The following is a 27,666-nucleotide window of genomic DNA, read 5'->3' on the forward strand; positions in this document are numbered from 1 at the left end:
CGCAGCCATGCCATCTTGCCATAGTGCAACTGTGGTAGGTGGTCAGCAAGTAGTTAAATGGTTGGGGCAGTACAACTGTGTCTCTGCTAGCTACCAGTTTCTACCACCCCACACCCACCTAGCCACCCATGTAATAGTTATGCCACGTACGTACGATCGTTTTTCGGCATGAAAAATAAAATGTTTTTTCAGCATGTCCAAAAAACAAAGTTTTTCCAACTTCACCATTAAAAACGATGTTGCCACACACCATCGTTTTTGAAAAATGATGAACAAAGCGCAGTGACGTACAGCACGTACGACGGCACTCTAAAGGGGAAGTTCTATTCGCCTTTGGGCTGCTTTTAGCTGATTCATTGTTAGTAAAAGACGATTTGCGCTTTTTTGTCTGTTACAGTGTGATGAATGTGCTTACTCCATTATGAATGGTAGTTTTACCAGAACAAGAGCTCCCATCTCATAACTTGCTTCTGGGCATGCACGGGTTTAAAACGTTGTTTTTGCCCACACACGATCATTTTTTACAACACGAAAAACGACATTTTGAAAAACGACATGAAAAAATGCAGCATGTTCGCATTTTTTTTTTGTCGTTTTTCAGAAGCCGAAAAACGATGTGAAGCCCACACACGATCATTTTAAATGACGTTTTAAAAAAACGTCGTTTTTTTTTAATGCCGAAAAATGATTGTGTGTACACGGCATTACATTCATAGATAGGCAACTTTCCCCAGTAGAACTACTTTCACCAATCCAACCGCCTCATAATTTTATGATGTATGCTGGGGGCAATTTACTAAGACTAGATCAGACAGAATCAGGAACAGCTGTGCAAGGCAACCAACAGGGCTCTAGCTTCAGCTTGTTCAGTATGTCCCCTTTCACACAGGCTTTCCGATCAGGTCCACCTGCCAGTGTGTAAATGTTAAAAGCCAACAGATTGTAGTGCAGAACTGAAACAATACAATTGATGAGGTTACAGTAAAAACATAATCATTTCAAAATGAATAACCACAGTTCTCTGTCAATGGTACAACCAAGATCAGAGTAAGTCCCAACGCGTTTCAAGATATCAACTAGTTCCTCTCCTTCAGGGCTAAGTGGTTATAATTACACAATAGTATCTACAGTGGAAAAATAAGGGGGAGCGAAATACAATTAGAAGCGTCACAAACATTTTTGATATAACATAATTTCATTGTGCAAGCATTTACTAACCATATGGATATACTGTATATTCATATACTAAATAGCCGCAACATTTAAAAACAAGGAAAGTTGCCGCCATTAGACACCAAAAGTCCAAGATGATGGGGAGCAGTGGGCCCAACTCAAGCTCCCCACAAGGGGCACAGGGCCCAACCCCGAGAGGATACACCAAGAGAGGAGAGCGGGGGCTCTGACAGGTCCGTCTCTACACAGTGAGCGGAGATGGACCTGTCATCTGCCTGGTCAACAAGTAAAGTTGCCGCCATGAGACACCAGAAGTCCAAGAGGATGGGGAGCAGTGGGCCCAACTCAAGCTCCCCACAAGGGGCATAGGCCCAACCCCAAGAGAATACACCAAGAGAGGAGAGCGGGGGCTCTGACAGGTCCGTCTCTACACAGTGAGTGGAGATGGACCTGTCATCTGCCTGATCAACAAGTAAAGTTGCCGCCATGAGACACCAGAAGTCCAAGAGGATGGGGAGCAGTGGGAAGAGGAAACAAGTAAAGTTTCCGCCATGAGACACCAGAAGTCCAAGAGGATGGGGAGCAGTGGGAAGAGGAAACAAGTAACGTTGCCGCCATGAGACACCAGAAGTCCAAGAGGATGGGGAGCAGTGGGCCGAACTCAAGCTCCCCACAAGGGGCACAGGCCCAACCCCAAGAGGATACACCAAGAGAGCAGAGCGGGGGCTCTGACAGGTCCGTCTCTACACAGTGAGCCGAGACAGACCTGTCATCTGCCTGCTCAGCAGGGATCTGTTCATCAATCCCCCCCACTGAGCAAAGCGGATCGGCCTATATTGAATGTACAATATAATCTAAAGCGTTGGGTAAAATTGTTGGCGCTGTATAAATACATGTAAGATTAAATAAAAAATGGTATTATTCTTACTATATTTATGTCCCTCTATAGCTTGCTGTAACAGATTTCTTTGGTGAACCTCTTGCTGGCAATACAGTGCACCTCTTTGTTTCAAGCAAAAACGAGAAGACTCTTGTGACCGATGAGAAGGGGCGAGTGTCCTTCACAATTGAGAACACGAGCAGTTGGACCGGACAAGTACACCTTGAGGTAACTATTTGAATAACTACTTCTGGGTTTGGAAAATAATTTTGCCCTTTTCAGGTACACATGAACCGGGTCTGGGGAACACAGGTAGACGAGTCTACCACAAATCTCTCCTCTGCTTGATCTTTGACAAGCATGTGAGGTGCTGTACTGCACTTAGTGGGTATTCCATTGTAAGGTAGTAGGTGATGGTGTTATAATATTTTATCTCTATGTTTTTACTGTTTCTTTTATAGGCTAGAACAACCCTATCAGAGCAACAAGATGTGCCACACTTGATTACACCAGATTACGGTTATGCTGAACTCAGTCTTAATTCCATCTACTCTCTTAGCAAGAGTTTGCTGAAAATCCACACCTTAAATGTGGTTCTTCCATGTGAGGGGCAGCATGAGGTCAAGGTGGACTATATCATTAGGCGCACAGAGCTGGAGCATAAAGTCGAGCACATGGAGTTGCAGTATCTGGTAAGCCTTGATTTTTCCCATCCAAATTGCTTAGGCCCCTTTCACACGGGGCAGCGGAGGTGCAGTGGTGGTATAGCGGTACGATTTTTAGTGCTGCTATACTGTCGTATTTACGGCGATATTCGGCCGCTAGTGTTGCCGTTTTAACCCCCGCTAGCGGCTGAAAAAGGGCTAATACTGTCTGCAATGCGCCTCTGCACTTTTACCGTCTCGTACTTGATTCAGAGCATGCATGGAATTGTGTGTGTCTGAATTGTCCACACATGATCGGAATTTATGAGAACGGATTTTGTTGTCGAAAATTCCAACAGCAAATGTCCAATGGCGCCTACACACGGTCGAAAATTTCCGACAACAAGCTCCCATCGAACATTTGTTGTCGGAATTTCCGACCGTGTCGACGCGGCATTAGAGTTTCAATTTGTAGGCAATTAGGCAGGCCCTTGCACTACAGGGTTTTGGTAAATCCGAAGACAAGAATCTGCAGAAAATCTAATAGTGTGTATGGGGTCTTAGAGAAAGGAGCTGACAAGAGCTCCAGGACACAGCCTGTAATTTACAGCCTCAGTTCTGTTCCTGTGTGCAGTGTTAAAGGGGGTGTTTCCCTTCCCCCCCCAATAAACAATTTTCAGTGGAAGCTGGTGCTATATTTTTTTGGGGGGTGGGGGGGCTGTCGGTCAGATTGGTCGGTCACCAGCCCCCCACTTACCCCCATTTAGGTCGCAGGCAACTCTTCCTCCAGGCAGCGAGTGGTGGCTTTACCCGGTGTCTCCTCCTCCTGCTCGGTGGCCAATAGGATCGCTTCTCTGCTCAGTCAATCGGGTCTCAGAATGCTTCATGATTGGCCAGGAGGAGATTTAGGAAGACAATAGCGAATATTAATTCACTATTGTCACACAACTAGGTGGGCTCAGGGCGCAGTGCTTTGCGCCCCCGGGCCCACTTTTTTTAAGCCAATTAGAGCCTCAGTTCTCACTGATATCTGCACAATTTAACTTCAGCTTCTTTCATTCATTTTCAGGTTACTTTTAAAGGATCAATTCAGCAGTCTGGATCAATGTCAATACCAATTTCCGAGGGAAGTGAAGGTAAAGGATTTAGTCAGAGAAAAATTCAATGTTTAAAGAAGAACTTTCCCAATCCTTTTCTGGGGTGCCCTGTCGGCACTCCTGTCTCCTCCTCTTCATCGGATGCCCCCCATGGAGACCCGCATTCCCTGGGGGCTCCCAAGCACGCACGCTCCTGAGTTCTGCTGCTGCGTTCATTGAAACAGGCAGCAGGACTCAGCACACCCCCCCCCCCACCCCTGCGGCTCCCATGTCACTGGATTTCGAGCCAATGGTTCTTGCTGCTATCAATCTATCCAATAAGGACCCGAAACAGCGGCTGGAGCTGCTGGGCTTATGCTCGTCGCTGGAACGATCGGGTTCAGGTAAGAAAAATTATGATTCATGATAGATCTACACCAGGGGACTTTTTTTCATTTCTGTTTTTTAAATAAAGGACTTGTCAAAAACTGTCTATTTTTACACTACACTTCTTTTTTTTTTATGGTAAATGAGTAGGGTACAATCAGTAGGGGTACAATGTACCCCATACTCATACACATAGGTGGGGGTCTGGGTGCTGGGGGCCTCCTTGTTAAACGGGGCTTCCAGATTCCATTAAGCCCCCCGCCCACAGACCGCCACAACCACTGGCCAGGGTTGTGGGGAAGAGGCCCTTGTCCCAAAGCACCCCCCAATTTTGAGGTTATGTGGCCTAGTATGGTTCAGGAGGGGGGGCTCGCTCACCCCCCTCTTGGGTCTGGTGTGGATTTTTAGGGGGGACCCCATGCCATTTTTTTTCTTTTGGTGTGGGTATACCCAGGTTTTTTTTTTTCAGCGGGAACTCGGGGGAACGCAGTTCCGACACCTCCAACATTGAATATTTCTAATGGCAAGGGGTGCTGGGGCATGCTGGAGGGTCCATTGATGCTGATTGCTAAAGGATCCATTACTGCTTGGGGGATCAATTGTTGAGGGAGGGGTCTATTGTTGCTGGGAGGTCTTATGTTGCTGGGAGGGGTCTAGTGTTGAGGGATGGGTCTATTCTTGCTGGCTGCTGGAGGGATCTATTGTTGCTTGGGGGGGGGATTTGTTGTATAAGCTGCAGGGGATCTATCTTACTGCTTCCTATATTATTCTTAACAAATTCCATACAAATTACTTGTTTCTGTTTTCTTTAAAATGGGTGGTATTGGGAGGTGGGTTTGGGGTAGAGCCAAGGAACGGTGCTCGGAGGTGGGCAGAGGGCAGGGACAAGGGGTGACTTGGAAGAGGGGAGTACCTGCACCTATTCCCTGAGAAAAAAAGCCTTGAGTATACCATTTAAAATCCATACCATCAGGGGGGAGACCTCACTCTGTTTATTTTTTTCTTAATTTTTCATTGCTGGCATTTTTTTTTTTTTTTACATTTAGCTGTCAGCTAATGACTCATTGGTTGTTAAGGATGCGATAGCCACCTGCTCCTTAGCAACTCTGGCAATTACTGGTTGTTAAGCTGCCTGCTTCTTAACAACCAGCTATTTACAGCCTGTGTTAACCACTTAACTCCCGGACCATATTGCTGGTCAAAGACCAGAGCACTTTTTGCGATTCGGCACTGCGTCGCTTTAACTGACAATTGCGCGGTCGTGCGACGTGGCTCCCAAACAAAATTGGCGTCCTTTTTTCCCCACAAATAGAGCCTTCTTTTGGTGGTATTTGATCACCTCTGCGGTTTTTAGTTTTTGCTCTATAAACAAAAATAGAGCGACGATTTTGAAAAAAAATAATATTTTTTACTTTTTGCTATAATAAATATCCCCCAAAAACATATATAAAAAAAAATGTTTTCCTCAGTTTATGCCGATACGTATTCTTCTTCATATTTTTTGTTAAAAAAAAACACAATAAACGTTTATTGATTGGTTTGCGCAAAAGTTATAGCGTTTACAAAGTAGGGGGTAGTTTTATGGCATTTTTATTAATATTTTTTTTTTTACTAGTAATGGCGGCAATCAGCGATTTTTTTTTTTTATAGCGATCAGTGCTATAAAAATGCATTGGATTACTATAAAAATGCCACTGGCAGGGAAGGGGTTAACACTAGGGGGCGGTGAAGGGGTTAAGTATGTTCTCTGGGTGTGTTCTAACTGTAGGGGGGGTGGCCTCACTAAGGGAAATGACTGATTGCTGTTCATACATTGTATGAACAGACGGTCAGGCATTTCTCCCCTGACAGCTCCGTGGTAAATTACCATAGGCTTTTACTACTAAAATACCGCATGACTTCATAAAAAATCTCGCGCTGTATTTTAGTAGCTTTTGTTTTAGTGAATGCCAAAACACTTTTTTAAAAACTGTGTGACATCTTACCACATACTCGGATTCAGTAAGATACCACTTTGTGAATGGAGCCCACAGTTTCTTACCAAACATTAACTTTATAATGATTTCTCTCATAGACTTACGTGGTGAAACTACTGTCAAGCTTTCTCTTACACCCAGAACAGCATCATCGATACATGCATTTTTTTACATCCTACTACCAAATGGAAAACTTGCTTGGGATTCAACAGTATTCAAAATACAGAGGTGTTTCAAAAATAAAGTGAGTCAACGGGTCTTTCTCTCTCTTCCTTTGGGCTGATTATGCTAATTTTCCGTCTCATAACTTACTTCTGAGCATGCACGGTTTTTTCCCTGTCGTTAAAGCGTACACACGACCGTTTTCCACGACGAGAAAAACAATGGCCCAGATTCAAGAAGCACTTGCGCCCGCGCAACCATAGGTTGCGCGGCGCAAGTGCTTACTTGCTCCGGTGTAACGAGTGCTCCTGATTCAGGAACCTCGTTACACCGACTGCAGCCTAAGATATGACAGACATAAGCCTCCTTATGCCTTCATATCTCAGGCTGCATTCTTGCGTTGGCCGCTAGGGGGCGCGGCCATTGTGATCGGCGTATAGTATGCAAATTGCATACTACCACCGATTCACAAAAGTTGCGCGGGCCCTGGGCACGCAAGGTACGGAGTTTCCGTACGGCAACTTTAGCGCAAGGTTGCTCCTGCTAATAGCAGGGGCAGCCAATGCTAAAGTATAGCTGCGCTTCCCGCTCGTGAAATTTAAATTTCACGTCGTTTACGTAAGTGATTCGTGAATGGCGCTGGACGCCATTCACGTTCACTTAGAAGCAAATGACGTCCTTGCGACGTCATTTGCCGCAATGCACGTCGGGAAAGTTTCCCGACGGAGCATGCGCTGTTAGCTCGGCGCGGGAGCGCGCCTAATTTAAATGATTCCCGCCCCCGGCGGAATCATTTACATTAGGCGCCCTTACGCAGGGCTAATTAGCATAGCGCCCGCGCAATTTACGGAGCTACTGCTCCGTGAATCGCAGGCAAATCGAAATATTTGCGTGGGCGCAGAGAAAAATCTTTGCTCTTTGCCCACGCAAATATTGCCCGGATCTACCTGAATCTGGGCCACTGACGTGAAAAACTACGAGAAAAAATAGAGCATGTTCTAAATTTTTAATGCCCATTTTTCTCGTCGAGAAAAATGCTCTGGAGCCCACACACGACCGTTTTTTAACGACCAATTTAAAAAAAAGCATTTTTCTCATCATGAAAAACGGTTGTGTGTACGCGGCATTACATGGAACGGAACAAATTAATAATAAATAATAATAATATTTAAAACATTTTTACTATTATTATTGTTATTTATTATTATTAATTCAGTACGTTCCATTCATCTAGATACGGCATTTGTTATTTCGGATAATTCGTAACTTTGGTTAAATTCGTATTCGTTACGTTTACTGACAGACAAATTTAAAAGGAGATTCCAATACCTATAATTTAATAGTAATAGTTAAGTTATTATTAGTTAGTTATTATTTTAGATTTTCCAATGCTCAGGTGTTGGGATTTTAGTTCTTATTTTTGGATTTTCGTTCTTTAGAATTTTCTTTCTTATTTTCGGATTTTTCGCATTTTGAATTTTGAATTTACGCGTTTACGAATTTACGAATTTTCAAATATTTGAATTTACGAATTTATAAATTACGAATATTCAAATTTAGGAATTTTCGATTATTCGGAATAATGCGTTAAACTGGTTTTCGTTAATTTGTATATTTACGAATTAACAAATTTGTCAAAATTCATTAACAAAACTAATTGTAAAACTAAACGAATTGCACATGTCTGCCCCTGACCTCAGATGGGAGTGGGTAGAGGTCTCTTGCTATGATGTTAAAAAGTTTTCTATGGAAAATGAGGGGATGCATTCTTGCATAAACATGGCCATTATATCCTGGATTCTTCACCTGATATGGGAGAGCTTGCTCACTATTTGATATTATGTTTACATCTGTGATGTATTTAACCACTTAACCCCCGGACCATATTGCTGCCCAAAGACCAGAGCACTTTTTGCGATTCGGCACTGCGTCGCTTTAACTGACAATTGCGCGGTCGTGCGACAAACCAAATTGACGTTCTTTTTTTCCCACAAATAGAGATTTCTTTTGGTGGTATTTGATCACCTCTGCAGTTTTTAGTTTTTGCGCTATAAACAAAAATAGAGCGACAATTTTGAAAAAAATGAATATTTTTTACTTTTTGCTATAATAAATATCCCCCAAATATATATAAAAAAAATAATTTTTTCCTCAGTTTAGGCCGATACGTATTCTTCTACACATTTTTCGTAAAAAAAAAATGCAATAAGCGTATATTGATTGGTTTGCGCAAAAGTTATAGCGTTTACAAAATAGGGGGTATTTTTATGGCATTTTTATTAATATTTTTTTTTATTAGTAATGGCGGCGATCAGCATTTTTTTTCGGTACTGCGACATTATGGCGGACACTTCGGACACTTTTGACACCATTGGCATTTTTATAGCAATCAGTGCTATAAAAATGCATTAGATTACTATAAAATGCCACTGGCAGTGAAGGGGTTAACACTAGGGGGCGGGGAAGGGGTTAAGTATGTTCCCTGGGTGTGTTCTAACTGTAGGGGGGGTGGCCTCACTAGGGGAAATGACTGATCGCTGTCATACATTGTATGAACAGAGGATCAGCATTTCCCCCCTGACAGGACCGGGAGCTGTGTGTTTACACACACAGCTCCCGGTCCCCGCTCTGTAATGAGAAATCGCGCGTGCCCCGCCGGGCACGCGCACGGGGGTCGGGGGCGAGCGGGGGGCGCACGCCGCCGGCCCTAGTGGCCGACGCGAGAGCCGACGTTATACTACGGGCTCTCACGCAGGGGAGCCAACTTGCCGCCGTAAAAAGGACGGTGGGCGGTCGGCAAGTAGTTAAAAGAATATTTCATTTTTGTTTCATTTTAAGCATTATTAAAATCACTGCTCCCGAAAAAACTGTAGTTTTTTTTTTGCATTGATACATGTCCCCTGGGGCAGGACCCGGGTCAGCAAACACTTTTTATGGCAATAACTTTTAAACGGTGTTCTGCGGCTTTCGAATTTGCCACAAACACTACATAATGTTCGACTCGAACATCGGGCTTATCCCTAAACCCTATCCCATGGTCTGACCATGATATAGTGGGCTTGAGATTTGATTTACCGTTGCCTTATAAATATGGCTTAAAGCGGAGGTCCACCTGAAATTTATTTATTTAAAGGCCAGCAGCTACAAATACTGCAGCTGCTGACTTTTTAATAAATGGACACTTACCCGTCCAGCGCGCCCGCTATGTCAGCAGCCGAGGCCGAGCAATCACTCATCTCTTGGCTGCCCCGCCACCATCCTCGGTGAGGTAATCAGGAAGTGAAGCGTTGCGGCTTCACTGCCCGGTTCCCTACTGCGCGAGGGGCGTGGCCCATCCTCACTGGTCCCCGCTCTTTCCTGGGAACAATGCATTTCCCAGGAGACAGTGGGGGGGAATGGCGTGACTCCCACGGGAGTCTATGCCCGGAAGTGGGTGCAAATACCTGTCTTAGACAGGTATCTGCACCCCCCTTCCCCCTGAAAGTGCCAAATGTGACACTGGAAGGGGGGGAGGGTTCCGAAAAGTGGAAGTTCCATTTTTGGGTGGAACTCCACTTTAAACTTAAAGGGGTTGTAAACCCTCCTGTTTTTTCACCTTAATGCATCCTATGCATTATTATTGCTCCAATTTAACACTATTGTGTAAGTGCAGCATTTTCTGCCTTATAATTTTATTGTAAGAGATTTTTTGTATGTATTGTATGATTTATTACTGCAGCACTGCATTTAGAGTGATACCACGTTTATTGATTTAAGAAATAATATAAGAGCTGCTCATACTTTTTAAAATTCCTCTATGAAGGTCAATGTATGTGGTGTTCTTTTTATTATTGTCTCCAGCTTTGACATTTACATCTTTTTCTTTGTCCTACTTTTTTATCCCTAGGTATCTGTTGGGTTCTCCCCGGGTGAGGTCCTCCCAGGATCAGATGTGTCTCTTCAGGTTCAGGCTGCTCCTGGCTCTCTCTGTGGTCTTAGGGCGGTGGACAAGAGTGTGGTGCTAATGGATCCCAAAGCTGAGCTGACTAATGAAAAAGTAAGCCAGTTGGTCTCCATTGTGTTCTTTGTGTATTACTCCAGAAAAATTTGACAGGAGTTTTTAGGGCACTAAAATTGTGACAGGGTCTGGAAACCTTCCTTGCCACTGATGGAGAGGTCCTTAGGGCCTCTTGTCCTGCAGGATGAGGAGGACTTACCCAGTGAGACTGTTTAAAGGCACTGGAAAAAACTAAAGGAGCTATAGTAGTGGATTAGAATGTCCTCCAGTTATGTCGGGTCATACTGTAAGACAGTGGCAGCACGTCCATACAGGGCACAGGCGCCGCCCCCCGATCTATGCGCCCGGCCCCTAATTTACATGCAGAGCGCCAGACACATGGATTCCAACTAGGGTTTTTTTTTTTTTTAAGCACATGATTAGAGACTGAGCATATTAATATCTAATATATGCTACGCCGACATATCGCAGAGAGGCAAGCACCGAATTCACAAAGCACTTGCCTCCCAAACTGCGCTGGGTTCCCTCGGCGTAAGCCGTCGTAGGTGGAAGTGGGCGTGAGCCATGCTAATGAGGCGTGACCCCATGCAAATGATGGGCCGAGTGCCATAAAACGAACGGCGCATGCGCCGTCCCGTGGACGTATCCCAGTGCGCATGCTCAGAATCACGTCGGAACTACTCCCTAAGATACGATGGATCACTGCCTACGACGTGAACGTAACCTACGCCCAGCCCTATTCACGTACTACGTACTACGCAAACAACGTAAAATACGACGGCTGTGTTCCCTGGTCCATACCTTAGCATGAGTTGCGCCTCATATATGGGGAATACATTTACGCCGGACGTACGACTTACGCAAACCACGTATATTATGCACCGGGCGCAAGTACGTTCGTGAATCGGCGTATCTCCGTCATTTGCATAGAAAATCAATGGGAGCGGCAAATGCGCCCATCGTAAATATGCGCCCACGATACGACAGCGTAGGCAAGTTACGTCGGTCATAGGAAGCCTATTTTTAGGCGTATTTGTGGGCACGGCGCATGGATACGACGGCGCATATTTACACTTACACGGCGTATCTCGAGCTATAATTTGCTTCAAAAAAGGGTGGGCTCGTGATGGCGTTCTGCCATTAGTCTACCTGTTCCTGGTGCCAAAGGGAGTCACATGTTGCATACTCTCCTCACCCCCTCTCTCTCTCCCTGTATGTCTCACTGACAGAGTGGGCACATGATGGGTTAAGTCACGTGTCCGGCTGGAGGCGCTCCTCTCCCCCCCGACACTCTGTCACCGCTCCCCGCCGCCTCACTGGTGTCTCTCTGAATGGCTGATGCCGATTTGCTGGCATTGCAGGGTGGGAGGGCTCGGGGTGCAGAGGACTGCACCCTGAGGACATGTAAAATTGGCCAATTAGGGCCTCGTCATGTGGTCATGTGCCTATGAGGCGGTAACGGACCTGCTAGAAACCTATTGGTCTGGCACCCTACACAGTACACTGCCACATAAATAGTGCCAGCTGGGGGGGTTATTTTTTGTTGCCTGTGATCTGTTGTGGAGATTTTTCTTCACTTCCTCTCAGGGAGACAGAACAGGAAGTGAGAGAAAATGTTTACATATTTAAGGAGCTTTTCCTTCTTAGACAGTTGTCCCAAAACAAGTATCCCTATTGGAAGGCTTCCCCTCTATTCCTGTTTTGGTAATGCCTGTGAAATATTTTACAACAGGACAAAAAAATTGGTTTAATCTTCCCAGTGGGGGCATGGACAGCAATGAAAATGCGATATGTGTTCTAACCCTTCTTATGCAACCTAAAACGTTTAGGCTGTACATGCACTTTAACCATAGCTATTCAATTGCTCAAACAAATAGAAACATTAGTACAGTGGAACCTCGGATTGCGAGCAACACGGTTAACGAGCGTTTCGCAATACGAGCGCTGTATTTAAAAAATCCTAACTCAGTTTGCGAGTGTTGTCTCGCAAAACGAGCAGCATTCAGGCCAAAGCGGTGTGCAGTACCGTGTTTGACCTGAGGTTGGGGGGTGCCGGAGCCGAACGGTACTGATCGGTGCCGTTCGGTAATGCTCAAAAAGACTTGGAAAGACACAGACATACTCCGTTCCCAAGCCTTTCCAAGGTTTTCCGAGGTCAGCCGAGCTGTTCTCTGGCCTTTCTGGCCGTTTCCGATGCTCTCCGGCGCCCCCCACCTCTGGCCGCATGTTGTATTGCATGCCATTGAAGTCAATGCGAAACAAATTATTTTAGTTTCCATTGACTTCAACTCCCCGTTGATATGCGAGTACTTTGGATTACTTCTGAAATGGATTATGCTCATAATCTGAGGTTCCACAGTATTGCACTATTTCTGCCATGTACAGCAGCACTGCTAGAAAATGTTTTCAACCCTGCACATCAGACGTGTAGACTGGTATCTCCATTGCAAAGAGGAGCATGCTGCCATACTAATTTCTGCTTGACTTCCAGCATTTGAGAGGGGTCTTTAAGAGGGTTCCTCAAAATGTTGTGTAGCGCTACCCCCTCAGGAGCCGCTGATTGTTTTGGGATCGGCGTATTGAGTTACCTCTATGTGTTGTCTAGGGATGAAGGTAGTCAGTAGAGCAATAAGTGAATGTCCAGTTCGTAGATTAAGTTTTCTGAATGCTTTATTTCTCGGCCCAACACGACCAACATCAACTTGAGGTAGACAGAAAAGGTTGATGAAGTAAAGGAACTTTGCGGTATCAGGCTTAGATAGAAGGAGAGCAATCCTGCTCTAAGCAACAGTACAGTTTGTCGCCACTCCAGCCAGAGTGGGTGAAGTGCCCCCGGACAGACCCCTGCCACAGGCCTGGCAGCCGAAGTGTCACTTTAAGATTGCTGGGAGGAACAGGCCTCTGCCACAGACCTGGCTCTAATAGGGCCCCTGCCACAGGCCTAGAACTTGGATGAGCTAAATAGTTGAGCTAATCCTCCCAGTAAAATGTGCTAGGGTCACCGGTTGACAGTGGAAGTGTACCTGTCAATTCTCCGGTCACCAGATCCCCGATGGTTCGTTCAAGCCCTTTTGGACAACCTGCCTCCGGGTTCTCCTCAAGCCGATCCCCCACCGAACGGCACTCAGCCTGGGATCTCCTCAGTGGAAGGGGGGTCCCAGTCAGTCACTGGGGCCCCTTGATAGCATCAGTTGCTCCGGACCAGGAGTGCCCAGAGTCTGTAACTCCGCGTGGTGCGCGACCCCAGGCCAGGTAGGCCATAGTGGTGGGGCACGCGATGTGCGCACACCCTAAAGGTGGGGGCTGCACCTGGAACAAGGAACCCGCGAAGAACCCCGAACAACGGCCTCCGCCACAGAAATCCTCCTCCCCAGCATGCCCCGCGAGGGAAAACTCCTCCAATTGACTGCTGAGAAGAAGCAGCTCCGTCTGTACCTCTCTGGCGCCACCTGCCGCCCAGGGATGGTACCGCATCCCTAGAACGCAGTCTGACCCACAGAACAATCCAGATTTGGCGACAGACAAATTTAACACAATCAAGAATCAGAGCAACTTATCTCTCTCATTCTCCCACTAACTTTAGCGTAGTGCCCTTACTGAAAGTAAAGGGGGCGCTACAGTTGAATTAATTCCAAATGCACTGGAGTAAATGCCATAATGTGGGGAGGGGTTAATGTACAAGGTACAAAGTAAAGGAGCACATTACTTTGGAGAAAGTGTAAAGAGGTGTTAAGAACCCCTTGCATCTCAAGGAATTATTAGTTATGTAGCAGATGGTGGGATTGGAAATTACCAGTAGTGTGGCTAGATTTGTGAATGACCCGGGGCACAATGAGGAAAGGTGCCCTGCAATGCATGTGTCATGAGCATGGCCATATTGCGCCTAACAGTGGGAGTGGCTTAAAGGAGGATGATTCATTGTATACACTGCCCACATATACCACAGTCGTGTATGTACATTATTTATTTCTAATGACCTCTGCTAATTCACATTTTTTCCAGATTTACAAACTGTTCCCTTATTCGGATTCTGGTGATTATGACTGGCGAATCCGGGACGTGGAAAGCTGTTATTTTGGAGAGCATACTACTGTGAGGCCCAAACGTTTGCTTGATGTATACAGCCTATTTAAGGTATGATATCATAGTATTTGTTGTTGTTGTTCAGTCGTTTAGTCGTGTCTAACTCTTCGTGAACTCATGGATTATAGCGTGCCAGGCTTTTCTGTCCTCCACTACCTCCCAGAGCTTGCTTAACTTCATGTTCATTGTTTCGATGACGCTATCTATCCATCTTGTTTTCTGTCATCCTCTTCTCCTTTTTTTCTTCCATGTTTACCAGCATCGGGGGCTTTTCCAATGAGTCCTCTCTTCGCATTAGGTGTCCAAAGTATTCGAGTTTCAGCTTCAGGATCTGTCCTTCCAGTGAATATTCGGGGTTAATTTCTTTCAGGATTGACTGGTTTGATTTTCTTGCCATCCAAGGGACTTTCAAGAGTTTTCTCCAACACCATAGTTCAAAAGCATCAATTCTTCAGCTTTCAGCCTTCCTTATGGTCCAACTTTCAGAACCATAGGTTACTACTGGGGATAGCAAAGTTTTGACTATACGGCACTTTGTCGGTAGGGTGAAGTCTCTGCTTATTATAATGTTGTCTAGGTTTGCCATTGCTTTCCTCCTAAGAAGCAAGCGTCTCTCACCGCAGTGGCGTCACTAGGGTTGGTGTCACCCGGTGCGAAAAAAAATGGTGTCACCCCCCACCAACTATAGTCCCCGCTCAGTACAGATCCCCCTCCACTAACTACAGACCCCCTCTCGCAGTATAGATCCCCCTCCCTCATATAGATCCCCACCAACTATAGTCCCCGCTCAGTACAGACCCCCCCATTAATATAGACCCCCTCCCTCAGTATAAACCCCCTCCCTCAGTATAAACCTCCACCCTCAGTACAGACACCACCTCCATCAGTGCAGACCCCTCCATCAGTGCAGACCCCTCCATCAGTGCAGACCCCTCCATCAGTGCATACCCCTCCATCAGTGCAGACCCCTCCATCAGTGCAGACCCCCTCCTCAGTGCAGACCCCCTCCTCAGTTACAGATACCCCCTCTCAGTTACAGACACCCTTCTAAGTGCAGACCCCCTCTCAGTTACAGACCCCCCCTCAGTGCAGACCCCCTCTCAGTTACAGACCCCCCCTCAGTGCAGACCCCCCACCTCAGTGCCGACCCCCCTCAGTTGCAGACATCCCCCCTCAGTGCAGACCCCCTCGGTTACCGACACCCCCTCCCCCCTCAGTGCAGAACCCCCTCAGTTACAGGCACCCCCCTGTAATAATATAAATGAACTATAAAGACTCCATTTTGTGAAAAGCCACCATCTTGTATATATTGCCTGTTTAGAAGTATTTTCCCTTGATGTTTATCGTAAATATCTGTAAGAATGTCTGTATTGCAACACACACTAAATCCTGTTTACCTTGAGGCAAGAAGCCTAAATGTATGACTTAATGATTAGGTTGTCATCTAACTGTTTATTGATAGCAAAATCTCCAGATCTGAAAGGGCACTATTGGTAGACCTACAAAGAAGGATGGTTCATCCAGAATAACTAATATTCCTTTACACCCCCCTCAGTGCAGACCACCTCAGTTACAGACACCCCCCCGGTGTAGATCCCCCTCAGTACAGATACTCCCCCCTTGGTGCAGACCCCCCTAGTGCAGGCCCTCCAGTACAGACACCCCCCTCAGTGCAGACCCCCTTAGTTACAGACACCCACCAGTGCAAATCCCCCTCAGTACAGATACTCCCCCCTTGGGGCAGACCCCCCTAGTGCAGACCCTCCAGTACAGACACCCCCCTCAGTGCAGACCCCCCCCAGCATTAGACACCCCCTCCCCCATGAGTATAGACGCCCCCTTACCTCAGACATCAGAACAGCAGATGCACACAGCGCAGGCTCCTTCTTCTTTGTGGATTTACATCTGTTTGAGGGGGCGGCGGCTTCGTTCCGCTCCGCTGAGGGACACATAAGCAGCGTGAGGCACAGGGAAACGGGCGGTGTTAGTGGTGCTGCTACCCACGGGTGTCACCCCTCTGGCGGGTGTCACCCGAGTGTGGCCCGCACCCCCGCACCTGCCTAGCAACACCTCTGAGTCACCGTCTGCCGTGATCTTGGAGCCTAGGAAGATAAAATTACTGGGGTAGATTCAGGTAGGGGCGCGCAATGATACGGCGGCACAGCATATCGTATTTACGCTACGCCGCCGCAACTTACAGGAGCAAGTGCAGTATTCACAAAGCACTTGCTCCGTAAGTTGCGGCGGCGTAGCGTAAATGGGGCCGGCGTAAGCCTGCGTAATTCAAATGTGGAAGGGGGGCGTGTTTTATGTTAATGTGTGATGACCTGACGTGATTGAAGTTTTTTACGAACATATCCCAGTGTGCATTGTTCCCGAGTACGCCGCAACAACGTATTGGTTTCGACGTGAATGTAAATTACGTCCAGCCCTATTCGCGAACGACTTATGCAAACGACGTAAAAGATTCAAAAATCAAAGCGGGAACGACGTCCATACTTAACATTGCGTGCGCCTCATAGAAGCAGGAGCAACGTTACGCCGAAAAACCTTACGCAAACGACGTAAAAAACTACCGCCGGGCGCACGTACGTTTGTGAATCGGCTTAACTAGGTAATTTGCATACTCTATGCCAAAAACGACGGAAGCGCCACCTAGCGGCCAGCGTGAGAATGCACCCTAAGATACGACGGCATAAGAGACTTACGCCAGTCGCATCTTAGACTAATGTCGGCGTATCTTGCTTTCTGAATACAGAAAGAAGATACGCCGGCGCAGCTTTGAATTTACCGGCGTAAATCATTGCTGAATCTAGCCCACTGTTACCATTTCTTCTCCTTCTAGTTCTATCCTTCTACTTCTATCATAGTATTTAATCTGTTGTAAAAAAAGAAAACACTTAAATGTGCAGCAGGGCTGTAAATTTATTTACTTTCTTTATTAATGTGATACTCAAATCTCTTGGTACAATATAATAATAATAATAATAATTAATAATAAAAGTACATGATTTCAGCTGTGTTAACCCCTTCCTGACAAGCCGCTGCAGTTGTATTGCGGCAGATTGCTCCCCTGGGTGAAACTACGTTACCTTACGTCGCTTCGCCTTTTGACCACTAGTAGTGCAAAGTGGATTTGCCTTTTCAGCGATTTTTATCGTGACTGCGACATTATGGCGGACACATCGGACACCTTTGATGCCATTTTGGGACCATCGTCATTTTTACAGTGATCAGTGCTATAAAAATGCACTGATTACTGTAAAAACTACACTGTTTTATTTTTTTTGTTTATGTTTTGGGAGGGAGGAGGGTGGGGGGTAATACGGTGAAGAGAAAGGTTAACGAGGAAAAGAGAAGCCGTATGGAATTAAGGAAGCATTAAGGAGATAGAGAAAATACAAGATTGCAATAATGTTTTTTTTCTTTTTCTGTTTTGCCTGATATAAGCAGACGGTATGAAATGCGATAATTTATAATGTGAAACTTGTGAAAAAATAAAGAATTTATAAAAAAAGAAAATGACACAGGCAGTGAAGGGGTTAACCTGTAGGGGACGCTGAAGGGGTTAAGTGTGACCTATTGAGTGATTCTTACTGTCAGGGGGCGTGGCTTGCCGTATCACATCACTGATCGCTGTTCCTGATGACAGGGAACACGATCAGTGACAGTGGCCCGGATTCAGAGAGCAATTGCGTCTGCGTAACCATAGTTACGCAGCGCAATTGCTTACTTGCGCCGGCGTAACGACTTCTCCTGATTCAGAGAGCTCGTTACGCCGACTGCAGCCTAAGATATGCGTGGCATAAGGCTCTTATGCCCTCATATCTTATGCTGCATTCTTACGTTGGCCGCTAGGTGGCGTTCCCGTTGTGGTCAGCGTATAGTATGCAAATTGCATACTAACGCCGATTCACAACGTTACGCGAGCCCTGCGTACGCAGTTTACGTCGTTTGCGTACAGCGTTTTTTTTGCGTAAGGCTGCCCCTGCTATAGAAGACCCCTAAAGTATACCCGTCATTCCCGCGTCGCGAAATTTGAAATTTACGTTGTTTGCGTAAGTGAATCGTGAATGGCGCTGGACACCATTCATGTTCACTTTGAAGCAAATGACGTCCTTGCGACGTCATTTACCGCAATGCACGTCGGGAAAGTTTCCCGACGGAGCATGCGCACTACGCTCGGCGCGGGAACGCGCCTAATTTAAATGATTCCGCCCCTACGGGATCATTTAAATTGCGCGCGCTTACGCCGGGCATTTTGCCGGAGCGCCCACGCAATTTACGGAGCTACTGCTCCGTGAATCGAGGGTAGCGCAGAAAATTTGCGGGGGCGCAGGGCAAAAACGGTGCCCTGCGCCTACTTAAAAAATGTGCATATCTTACTGAATCTACCCCAGTGTCACTATTTACACACAACATCTCCCTGTTCTTCAGCTCTGTGACCCGATCGCGGGACACCGGCGGTGGCGCGGGACACCGGCGGTGGCACGCGACCACGCTGCGGAAATTTAAAGGGGGCGTACCTGTACGCCCTTTTGCCTGTCCGTGCCATTTTGTTGACTTAAAAGTGCGTGCGCTGGTCGGCAAGTGGTTAATATAGCAATAAAAAGTGTTTGGGCTTCATTATGAAAAGTATCCAAAGTTTCATTCTGATTTATTCTGGTTACTGGTTGCTACAGGTGACAAGAAATGTTTCCTGGTGCCTATCCATGGCAGCATACTAGTGATAGAGCTCCGCCTCGACTCCTCCCTCAGGACTAGTGAATAGAATAAATTAAAGGCATAGCCCCTCCCCCAACATTCTCCTTTTTTTCCTCCATACCTTCTTGTACTGGTGAAGAGTAGAAGTATGTCCATACCTCTGCAGTCGGCAGCGTCCGCCGGGTTTAGCCTTTCCCGAGCGCAGTCCCTGTTCTTGGGCCGCTAATAGCGCTAATAAGCTGGGAGACCCCTCTGTGGATCTGTTGGGGTCGCATCGCAGAGTTTCCTCATAGGAACGCAAACTGCCAGGAGCACCTATAAAATGACACGGAAGCTGTGGAAGGATCGGCTCCACTACCCCAGGCCAGACTTTTCTTTCCTTTTCTGTTTTCCTTATGCTGTGCTGTATATATGTTTTTTTCTTTCAAACTGTAATGCTGTGCAAAAAAAAAAAACCTTAAATCTTCTGTGGGTGCCCTGTCACCCTGACAGTCTGGGCTGACCTGTATCAGGTGTCTCTGGATACAGCTGATCCCTTGCTATGGCGGGGGGGGGCCGTGCTGGTCGGCGCCCACACTACCAGTGCATTGCCACTTACAGTTTCTGGGGATCCCGGCGCCCTGACGCAGTACTTCCTGTGTCACGGGCGCCGGCGCTTCTGCGCGTGCGCGGCGCATGCGCGGTGACGTCACGGGACGCGGCGGCCATTTTGGATTCTGGAAACAGGGCTTTTTTGCCCTTGTTTCCAGTCTTTTGGCTGGGGGCGGATCCTGGGGGAAGATTCCCTCAGGAGAGTTTAAATAGAGACCTAGAACAGGGCTTGACTGTTGCTGCAGTGACAGATCTAAGCCCTGCTAGGTTTTCAGCCCCAGAGATTGTTGGTAAGAAGCAAGGAGATGGGGGAAAAGTGCTGACATAGCAGCACCTGTCTGAAGGTTGCAGACAGGTACTTGCTTGTCCGTTATTCAATGTCGCACATATTATTATTATTATTATTAATTATTTATTTTATTATCTATTTATTTATTTATTTTTTGCGGCCTCTCTACAATTTTTGCAGCCAATCCTTCCGCCCAAGCTCTAACAATGAGTCATTCACCGCGTAACAAAGATCCTCACACCATTAGGTATGGACCAACGATACGTGAGTATTTAAAAAAAAAATAAAAAAAAGTGCCCTCACTGTTTTTCTAACGTGAGTTCCTTACACCGTAGCCCTGCCCACTCCAAGAGGACCAGAAAGTCATCAAGATCTCGTGATGATGACAGCCCAGTCCGCAGATCGGATTCCTCGCGACACCGGTCCCACTCATCAAGGCGAAGATCCCGATCACCACGCCATAGATCACAGAGGTCAAGATCCAGGGGTCATGATCACTCTCCATCTTCAAGAAGTCAAAGAAGGAAGAAGTGTTGGACATGCGGGGCTACGCCACTACCCGACAAGGTAGTTTGTAAGGACTGCTTTACGGACTATGCGTCCAGCCGCGAGCAGGAAAATCGGCAGGCAGTAGAACTGCTGGACAAAGCTATGAGAGACTCCTTCTCCAAGCTCTTGGCTGCTGTCCCTGTTCAGCCGACCTCGCAGGTACCACAGACTCAGAATGTGGAACCCAGTCTCCCGGGGCCCTCAACAGTCGGGCAACCTGTACTACCGACTGATCGGTCAGGCAGAGACTCCTCACCCGGAGATGACTCGGAGTATTCAGCAGAGGAATCAGAATCCTCAGGGTTCAGCTTTTCCCTGGTAAGCCCGTTTATCCAGGCAGTTAAGTCAGCAATCTCCTGGAAAGAGGATGATCCCCCTCAAGAGGCGACAAGCTATTTTCCCTTTCTCAAAAGGAAGCAGATTCTGTTCCCGTTAATGGGGGAGATAAGCCAGATCATTCTCAATGAATGGGCAAAGCCTGATAAAAAGTTCTCTTTGACCCGGCTCAACAAGTTGTACCCCTTACCAGAATCTGGAACACAGGCACTAAACTCTATGCCTGTGGTGGATGCATCAGTAGTACGCCTTGCCAAAAACGTGACCTTACCAATGGAGGATTCCACCTCCTTCAAGGATCCCATAGACAGGCGTATTGACCTAGAACTAAAGAGGAGCTACTTGGCGGCAGGAGCAGCCTGTAAACCGGCCATCGCCCTCACGTCAGTCTCTAATGCCATTAGGTCATGGACAGATAACATTGAGACTGCTCTGCGTCAAAACGTCCCAACAGAAGACGTAATAAAAGCCTTAGAGGAACTCAGGCTATCAGCAGACTTTGTCTGAGTCGCTGCCATTGATACCATCAGATGCTCGGCGAGATCTATGTTACACTCTGTGATGGCAAAAAGGGCCTTGTGGCTGAAACCCTGGTCAGCTGACCTTTCATCCAAACAGAGCTGGTGCAAAATTCCCTTTGATGGGAAGGCGCTTTTCGGAGATAAGATGGATAACGCAATCTCTAGGCTGTCAGGAGGGAAGTCTGGTATGCTCCCACAAGACAGGAGAACACGAAGATTCAGAGGTGGTCCCTCTAGGTTCCGCCGCTCAGATTCAAGAGACTTCAGAAATTCGGGTCAATTCAGAGACAACAGAAGACCTTGGAGAGGCACTCAGCAATCCTTCTTGAACAGAAAGATGAAAGCCCCTCCGGCTCCTCAGGAGCAAAAGCAGTCCTTTTGACGCCGAGCCAACCCTGACACTCCCGGTGGGAGCCAGGCTAAAACATTTCATCTCAGCCTGGGCCACCCATTGCCAAGACCCCTGGGTTCTGTCCACTATCCAACGGGGGCACTCTTGGAAGTTTTTTCAAACTCCACCTCGGAACTCGTTCAAGAGATCGGAAATTCCATCTTCTCCCCTGAAAGCTCAAGCTCTAAAAGACTTTTTAGTGTCACTCCAGCATCAGGAAGCAGCCATTCCTGTGCCCTTGGCAGAGCAATTCACAGGTTTTTACTCTACCTTATTCCTCGTCCCCAAGAGGACAGGTGGATGGAGACCTGTGATAGACCTGAAGAGGCTCAACCGGTATATTCACACCGAGAGCTTCAAGATGGAATCCTTGCAGACAATAATCCAGGCAGTTCAGCCGTTGGATTGGATGATCTCTGTCGACCTCCAGGACGCATACCTGCATGTTCCAATCCAGCCGAAAGTCCAGAAATACCTGAGATTTGCAGTAGGTCATACTCATCTTCAATTCCAAGCTCTACCCTTTGGACTGTGCACCTCTCCCAGGGTATTCTCCAAAATCCTATTGTCTGCCCTAGCCCCCCTGAGGGAGAAGGGCTTAAGGGTGTACCATTATCTAGACGACATCCTACTCCTTGCAACCAGCCCAGAGCAACTGATGTGCCATCGAACCATTCTGCTCCAAACTCTAAGGGAGTTAGGGTGGTTAGTCAATCTAGGCAAGAGCCAACTCACACCGACTCAACAGATGGTCTACTTGGGCGCAGCATTCAACACCCTGAGGGGTACAGTGTCGTTGCCACCGTCAAAGAGGGAGATTATCATTCAGAAAGTGATCAAAACCATCCAGAGTCCGGTTTTAACGGCCTCACAATGCCTGAGCCTCATTGGCAGTATGTCGGCCTGCATCCCCATGGTCCCTTGGACCCATTGGCACCTGAGATTCTTTCAGACTGGTTTCTTGGCGCAGTGGAGGAAACGTCGACTGTCCCAGACGATCCTGATCACGGGACTGATGCGAAAGAGTCTTCAATGGTGGACAGAACCAGAGAACCTCTCCAGACCCCGTCACTTGGGGTCCCTACATTGGACCACAATTACGTCCGATGCGAGCGGACAGGGCTGGGGAGCCCATTGCGGGGAATCCAAGGTACAGGGGAAATGGTCATTCTCCACCCAAGGCGTAGTGTCCAACATCCTAGAACTGAGGGCAGCCTTTATGGCACTAACTTCCCTGACATCCCAAGTCAAGGGTCAGAGGATTCTGCTTCGCCTGGACAACAGGGCAGCGGTTGCGTATCTGCAGAAACAGGGGGGCACACGCAGCAGATCGCTCCTCAAGGAAGTAGAGCCGATCATGCTTTGGGCAGAGAAGAACCTCCTGGACCTTCGAGCAGTATACCTCCCAGGCAAGCTGAATACGGAAGCAGACACATTGTCCAGACGATTCTGCAACAACAACGAGTGGGCGCTCCACCCACGGGTGTTCCGGCAGATTGCCAACTCTTGGGATCCCCCACAGGTGGACCTGTTCGCCTCTTCGGAGAACACCAAGCTGGACAGGTTTGTCTCCAGGTTTCCACATCCGCAAGCCGAAGCAGTGGATGCTCTGACATGCCCATGGAGTTTCTCCACGGCATATGCCTTCCCTCCGCGGTCACTGATACTCAAATTTCTCCTGAGGTTACTCAGGGAATCAGTGCAGGTACTGACGATACTCCCGTACTGGCCGAAGAGACCTTGGTTTCCACTTGCCATGCGTCTCAGTGTGAATCCACCAATCAAGATCCCAGCATTCCCTCAACTTCTGCTGCAGGGCAAACTGCTTCACCCAAACCCTCAGAGGTTGGACCTTCGAGTCTGGAAGTTGAGAGGCGAAGGTTCGAGTCCCTAGGCTGCTCGTCAGGGGTCATCTCAACCCTCTTAAAGGCCAGGAAACCCACAACGAATAATATATATTCAAAGATCTGGGATAAGTTTGTGTCCTACGCAGTCGATAACGGCTTTGATCCTATCGTCCCCTCTACAAACCATGTATTAGGTTTCCTTCAAACAGGACTTGACCTAGGCCTTAGTTTAAGCTCCCTTAAGGTTCAGGTAGCAGCAATCTCAGCCGCAACCAGTAAAAGGTGGGCAGAAGATCCTTTGCTAGTTATCTTCTTTAAAGGCGTCCTAAAGATCCGTCCGCCTGCTAGACGATCCTTCCCTAAATGGGATCTGTCTCTGGTCCTCGAGGCTCTGTCAATCCAACCTTTTGCTCCAGTAGAACAAATAACCCTTTGGAACTTAACGCTGAAAACAACGTTTCTGCTAGCCATCACCTCCGGTAGGAGGATCTCAGAACTCCACTCCTTAGGAATTGGGGAAGACCACATCTCTTTCTTCCCTGACAGGGTAGAACTTCGCCCACTCAGAGGGTTCATGCCGAAAGTCGTCTCTACAAGTCACCTGTTGGAACCTTGGGCTCTACCAATATTTGCAGATACTGATACAGAAACCTGCCACGAACTGGATGTGTCCAGAACACTCAAGGCCTATCTAGAGGCCACCGGCTCCTTCAGAACCTCGGAGAGGCTGTTCATCGTACCTTTTGGTAAACACAGGGGCAAGGAAGCCTCCATAAGGACTCTAGCATCATGGGTTGTGAAGCTGATACAGAGGTCCTACAGGGCAAAGAATATGGAGCCTCCATCTCGAGTGAATGCTCATTCCACTAGAGCAGTCGCTACTTCCTGGGCAACAAGGGCTAACGTATCGCTGGAGACGGTGTGCAGGGCAGCCACCTGGTCGTCTCGAAACACGTTTCTCAGACACTACCACATTGACCCAGGAGCTCTCACAACGGTGGAGTTCGGAAGAAGGGCAGTTCAGGCTGCTATGTCCTCTTCTGATTAAAAACTCTTATTGTTAAGCATTATCCCACCCGCGTCAAGCTAGTTATTTATCACTAGTATGCTGCCATGGAGGCACCAGGAAAACGGAAAATTGTATCATACTTACCAGTAATTTTCCTTTCCTGGTGCCTATCCATGGCAGCATACGCTCCCACCCTCGGTATTCTATAGTACAGAGAATGTTGGGGGAGGGGCTATGCCTTTAATTTATTCTATTCACTAGTCCTGAGGGAGGAGTCGAGGCGGAGCTCTATCACTAGTATGCTGCCATGGATAGGCACCAGGAAAGGAAAATTACTGGTAAGTATGATACAATTTTCCGTTTTTTTGTTCATACATAAAAAAAAAAAACCTTTTTTTCTCCCCCAGAGAATGAAGTTAAAATTATTTACAAGTGCAGACATTACGAATCCTGAGGAGTGTATTCCGGACACTATGCCCGCACAAGGTAGGAGGATTTTTTTTTTTATTAAACCTTCGGCCTAAGGAGTGTTGCTCACATTTAATGCCATAGGTGTTTAGGAATGTATGGAGGGCCCAGTCGGCCAAAAAGAAAGAGAACCTAGGAATTGGTATATATAACTAGTGTTGAGCAGAATATGCCATATTCGATTTCGCGATATATCTCGAATATATATTCGAATATTCGAGATATATTCGCTAAATTCGAATATTCGTGGTATTTTATCGAAATTAAATGATTGCGATTTTTCGCTATTGCGAATGCGAAAATAATTGCGATTTTTTGATAACTGCGGTAGGAGCACTCTGATTGGCTCAGAATATTCGTGATATTTTATCGAAATATCGCAACATGCGAATGCGATATTTATTGCGCAATTTCGAGATATGCTGGAGGAGCGCTCTGATTGGCTCAGAATATTCGTGATATTTTATCGAAATATCGCAACATGCGAATGCGATATTTATTGCGCAATTTCGAGAAATGCTGTAGGAGCACTCCGATTGGCTCAGAATATTCGTTATATTTTATCGAAATATCGCAACATGCGAATGCGATATTTATTGCGCAATTTCGAGAAATGCTGTAGGAGCGCTCTGATTGGCTCACTCTGAAATCGAATATTCGAGATATTTTAACGCAATTTCACAAAATGCGAATGCGAAATTGATTGCAGATATTTCGAAAACTGCTGTAGCAGCACTCTGAAATCGAATTTTTATGATATTTTAGTCAAAAAACATATTGCGATTGCGATTTTTCGATCGCGCATGCGCAATCGCGTGAACAACACGCGACCATTTCCTGGAGCCTTGCCAGTTTCCAACTTTATGATCGCAACGCAATCGCAGAGCAAGATGGTTGGAAGTAATTTCACTGTATCTGAGGAAAAGATGCTGATTTGTGTAAGTATTTTGACCACTGTTATTTCATTATCTTCAACTGCATTTTAGTCTAGTTTAAAAGTTAGTATATATGATCAGATATTAGTATTTCACAAAAAATGTGTCTCCTGCTTTTACAAAACTACAAGTCCCAGCATGCCTGGACAGCTGCAGACACCCTGGTTGGCAAATGTGTATTTAGGCACTTTTCCTTGTTATTTAGCATAATGAATTTAAAAAATTTTTGGACATAGGACGTATGCGAACGTCCTGACTTCAGTGTCCTCAAGGCCCAAGGACGTTCGAATACATATTGCCCTTTAGATGTTGCAGAACTACAACTTCCAGCATGCCTGGGAATGCTGGCACTTCTAGTATTGTAAGTTCTGCAGGCCCCCATTTTTCAGGCCTTTATGCACGGGTCTCTAAACTGTGGCACCCTAGATGCAGCAAAAGTAAAATTCTTAGCATGCACTGACAGACCGTGGCTGATGGGAGTAGTAGTTTTGCAACAGCTGGAGGTGGACTGGTCTTGAAACCCTGAGTTAGGTAACAAACCCGTAGTGTTTTGCAACCATTCTGCCTCCAGCTGTTTTTTTTCTTTTGAAAAGCCTGTGGCGTGCAAAACACAACCCAAAAACTCCACCCGGTGCAGTGAAAAATGTGCACACACCTAAAGAGTGACATCACAAAAAACTGCGACGGGTACATACGTCAGTGGTCCTCCGAAAAAGGTCCCGTCTCTGACCCCCCGGGGCGTTAGGCTCCTGACAGGGAAAAGAGTTAGCAACGCATATCTCCCCTATACGTGTATCCTGTGTTGTTAATAATATATTCATAATTATGCAAATGATAATGGCTGCTATATTTATGCAAAAAAGGTGGCGACCGAAATGGCAGGATATAAAATCTGTCATGTGTTACCCCTGTCATTGATTAATAAGGCGAGAATGCTTCCAATTGTTGAATAGCATACATTTACGTCATATATCCATAAGGCTGTCAACAGAAGTATTACAATATACTTTGTTCTTCATCTTGCAGAAGTTCCTGGAAACAGGGTACGACCTGCTCCGCAGGCAGCCAGAGAAAAGGGCTGTGGTCAGCGCCCTAATCACTGACTTTGGCGGCCAACACGACCACAAGGCAATAGTGAAGAAGTGGTCTGACCTGAAGAGGCGCCAAATGGATCAGGTCAGACGTCTTCGGGATAGATATCATCCAGGTAAGTTATTGTTGACAGTTATGTTTTTTTTTCAAAAGTGTATTTTGTGCGTGAACTCGAAAGAGAGAGGAGCCGGCCTGCAGGAGTTGGGAGGCCTCCCCCAGAGGCAATCTGCCATCTTTCTCCATGCCCCGGGTGGCAATGGCAGGTGTGAGGGGGTCCTCCCAACCCAACCTCGCATAGCACACCCACCGGGGGCGGGGCTGAGACAACCAAACTCAATTCACATGTAGCCGAGAGCGGGATCCGAACCCCTAGCTGCAGAGGTGAATCACTTGTCAGCGCAGTGGCAATCGCGTGGAGCCACCGCAGCTCCTTTGGTGACAGTTATGTAAGGTCATATGTAATTCATGTAAGGTCAGATGTTAACCAAGATGCCATGTTGTGCTAACATATATCACCACCAGCCAAGGTATTCATAGTACTGTTGAAAAAAGACAT

At 46.8% G+C, this 27,666-nt stretch overlaps 1 protein-coding gene across 1 annotated transcript in view; it reads left to right on the forward strand.

The window, feature by feature from the left end:
* LOC120946695 (alpha-2-macroglobulin-like protein 1) overlaps window positions 1-27,666 on the forward strand; it is a 171,444-nt gene that overhangs the window by 40,773 nt on the left and 103,005 nt on the right. The window contains exons 11-17 of the mRNA XM_040361325.1: window positions 2,123-2,281; window positions 2,515-2,745; window positions 3,767-3,833; window positions 6,235-6,380; window positions 10,185-10,334; window positions 14,298-14,429; window positions 25,023-25,101. Coding sequence (XP_040217259.1) covers window positions 2,123-2,281; window positions 2,515-2,745; window positions 3,767-3,833; window positions 6,235-6,380; window positions 10,185-10,334; window positions 14,298-14,429; window positions 25,023-25,101 — 964 coding nt within the window. The remainder of the gene's footprint in view (window positions 1-2,122; window positions 2,282-2,514; window positions 2,746-3,766; window positions 3,834-6,234; window positions 6,381-10,184; window positions 10,335-14,297; window positions 14,430-25,022; window positions 25,102-27,666) is intronic.

The sequence above is a fragment of the Rana temporaria genome, chromosome 8, assembly GCF_905171775.1.
Source record: "Rana temporaria chromosome 8, aRanTem1.1, whole genome shotgun sequence".
Classification (NCBI taxonomy): domain Eukaryota; kingdom Metazoa; phylum Chordata; class Amphibia; order Anura; family Ranidae; genus Rana; species Rana temporaria.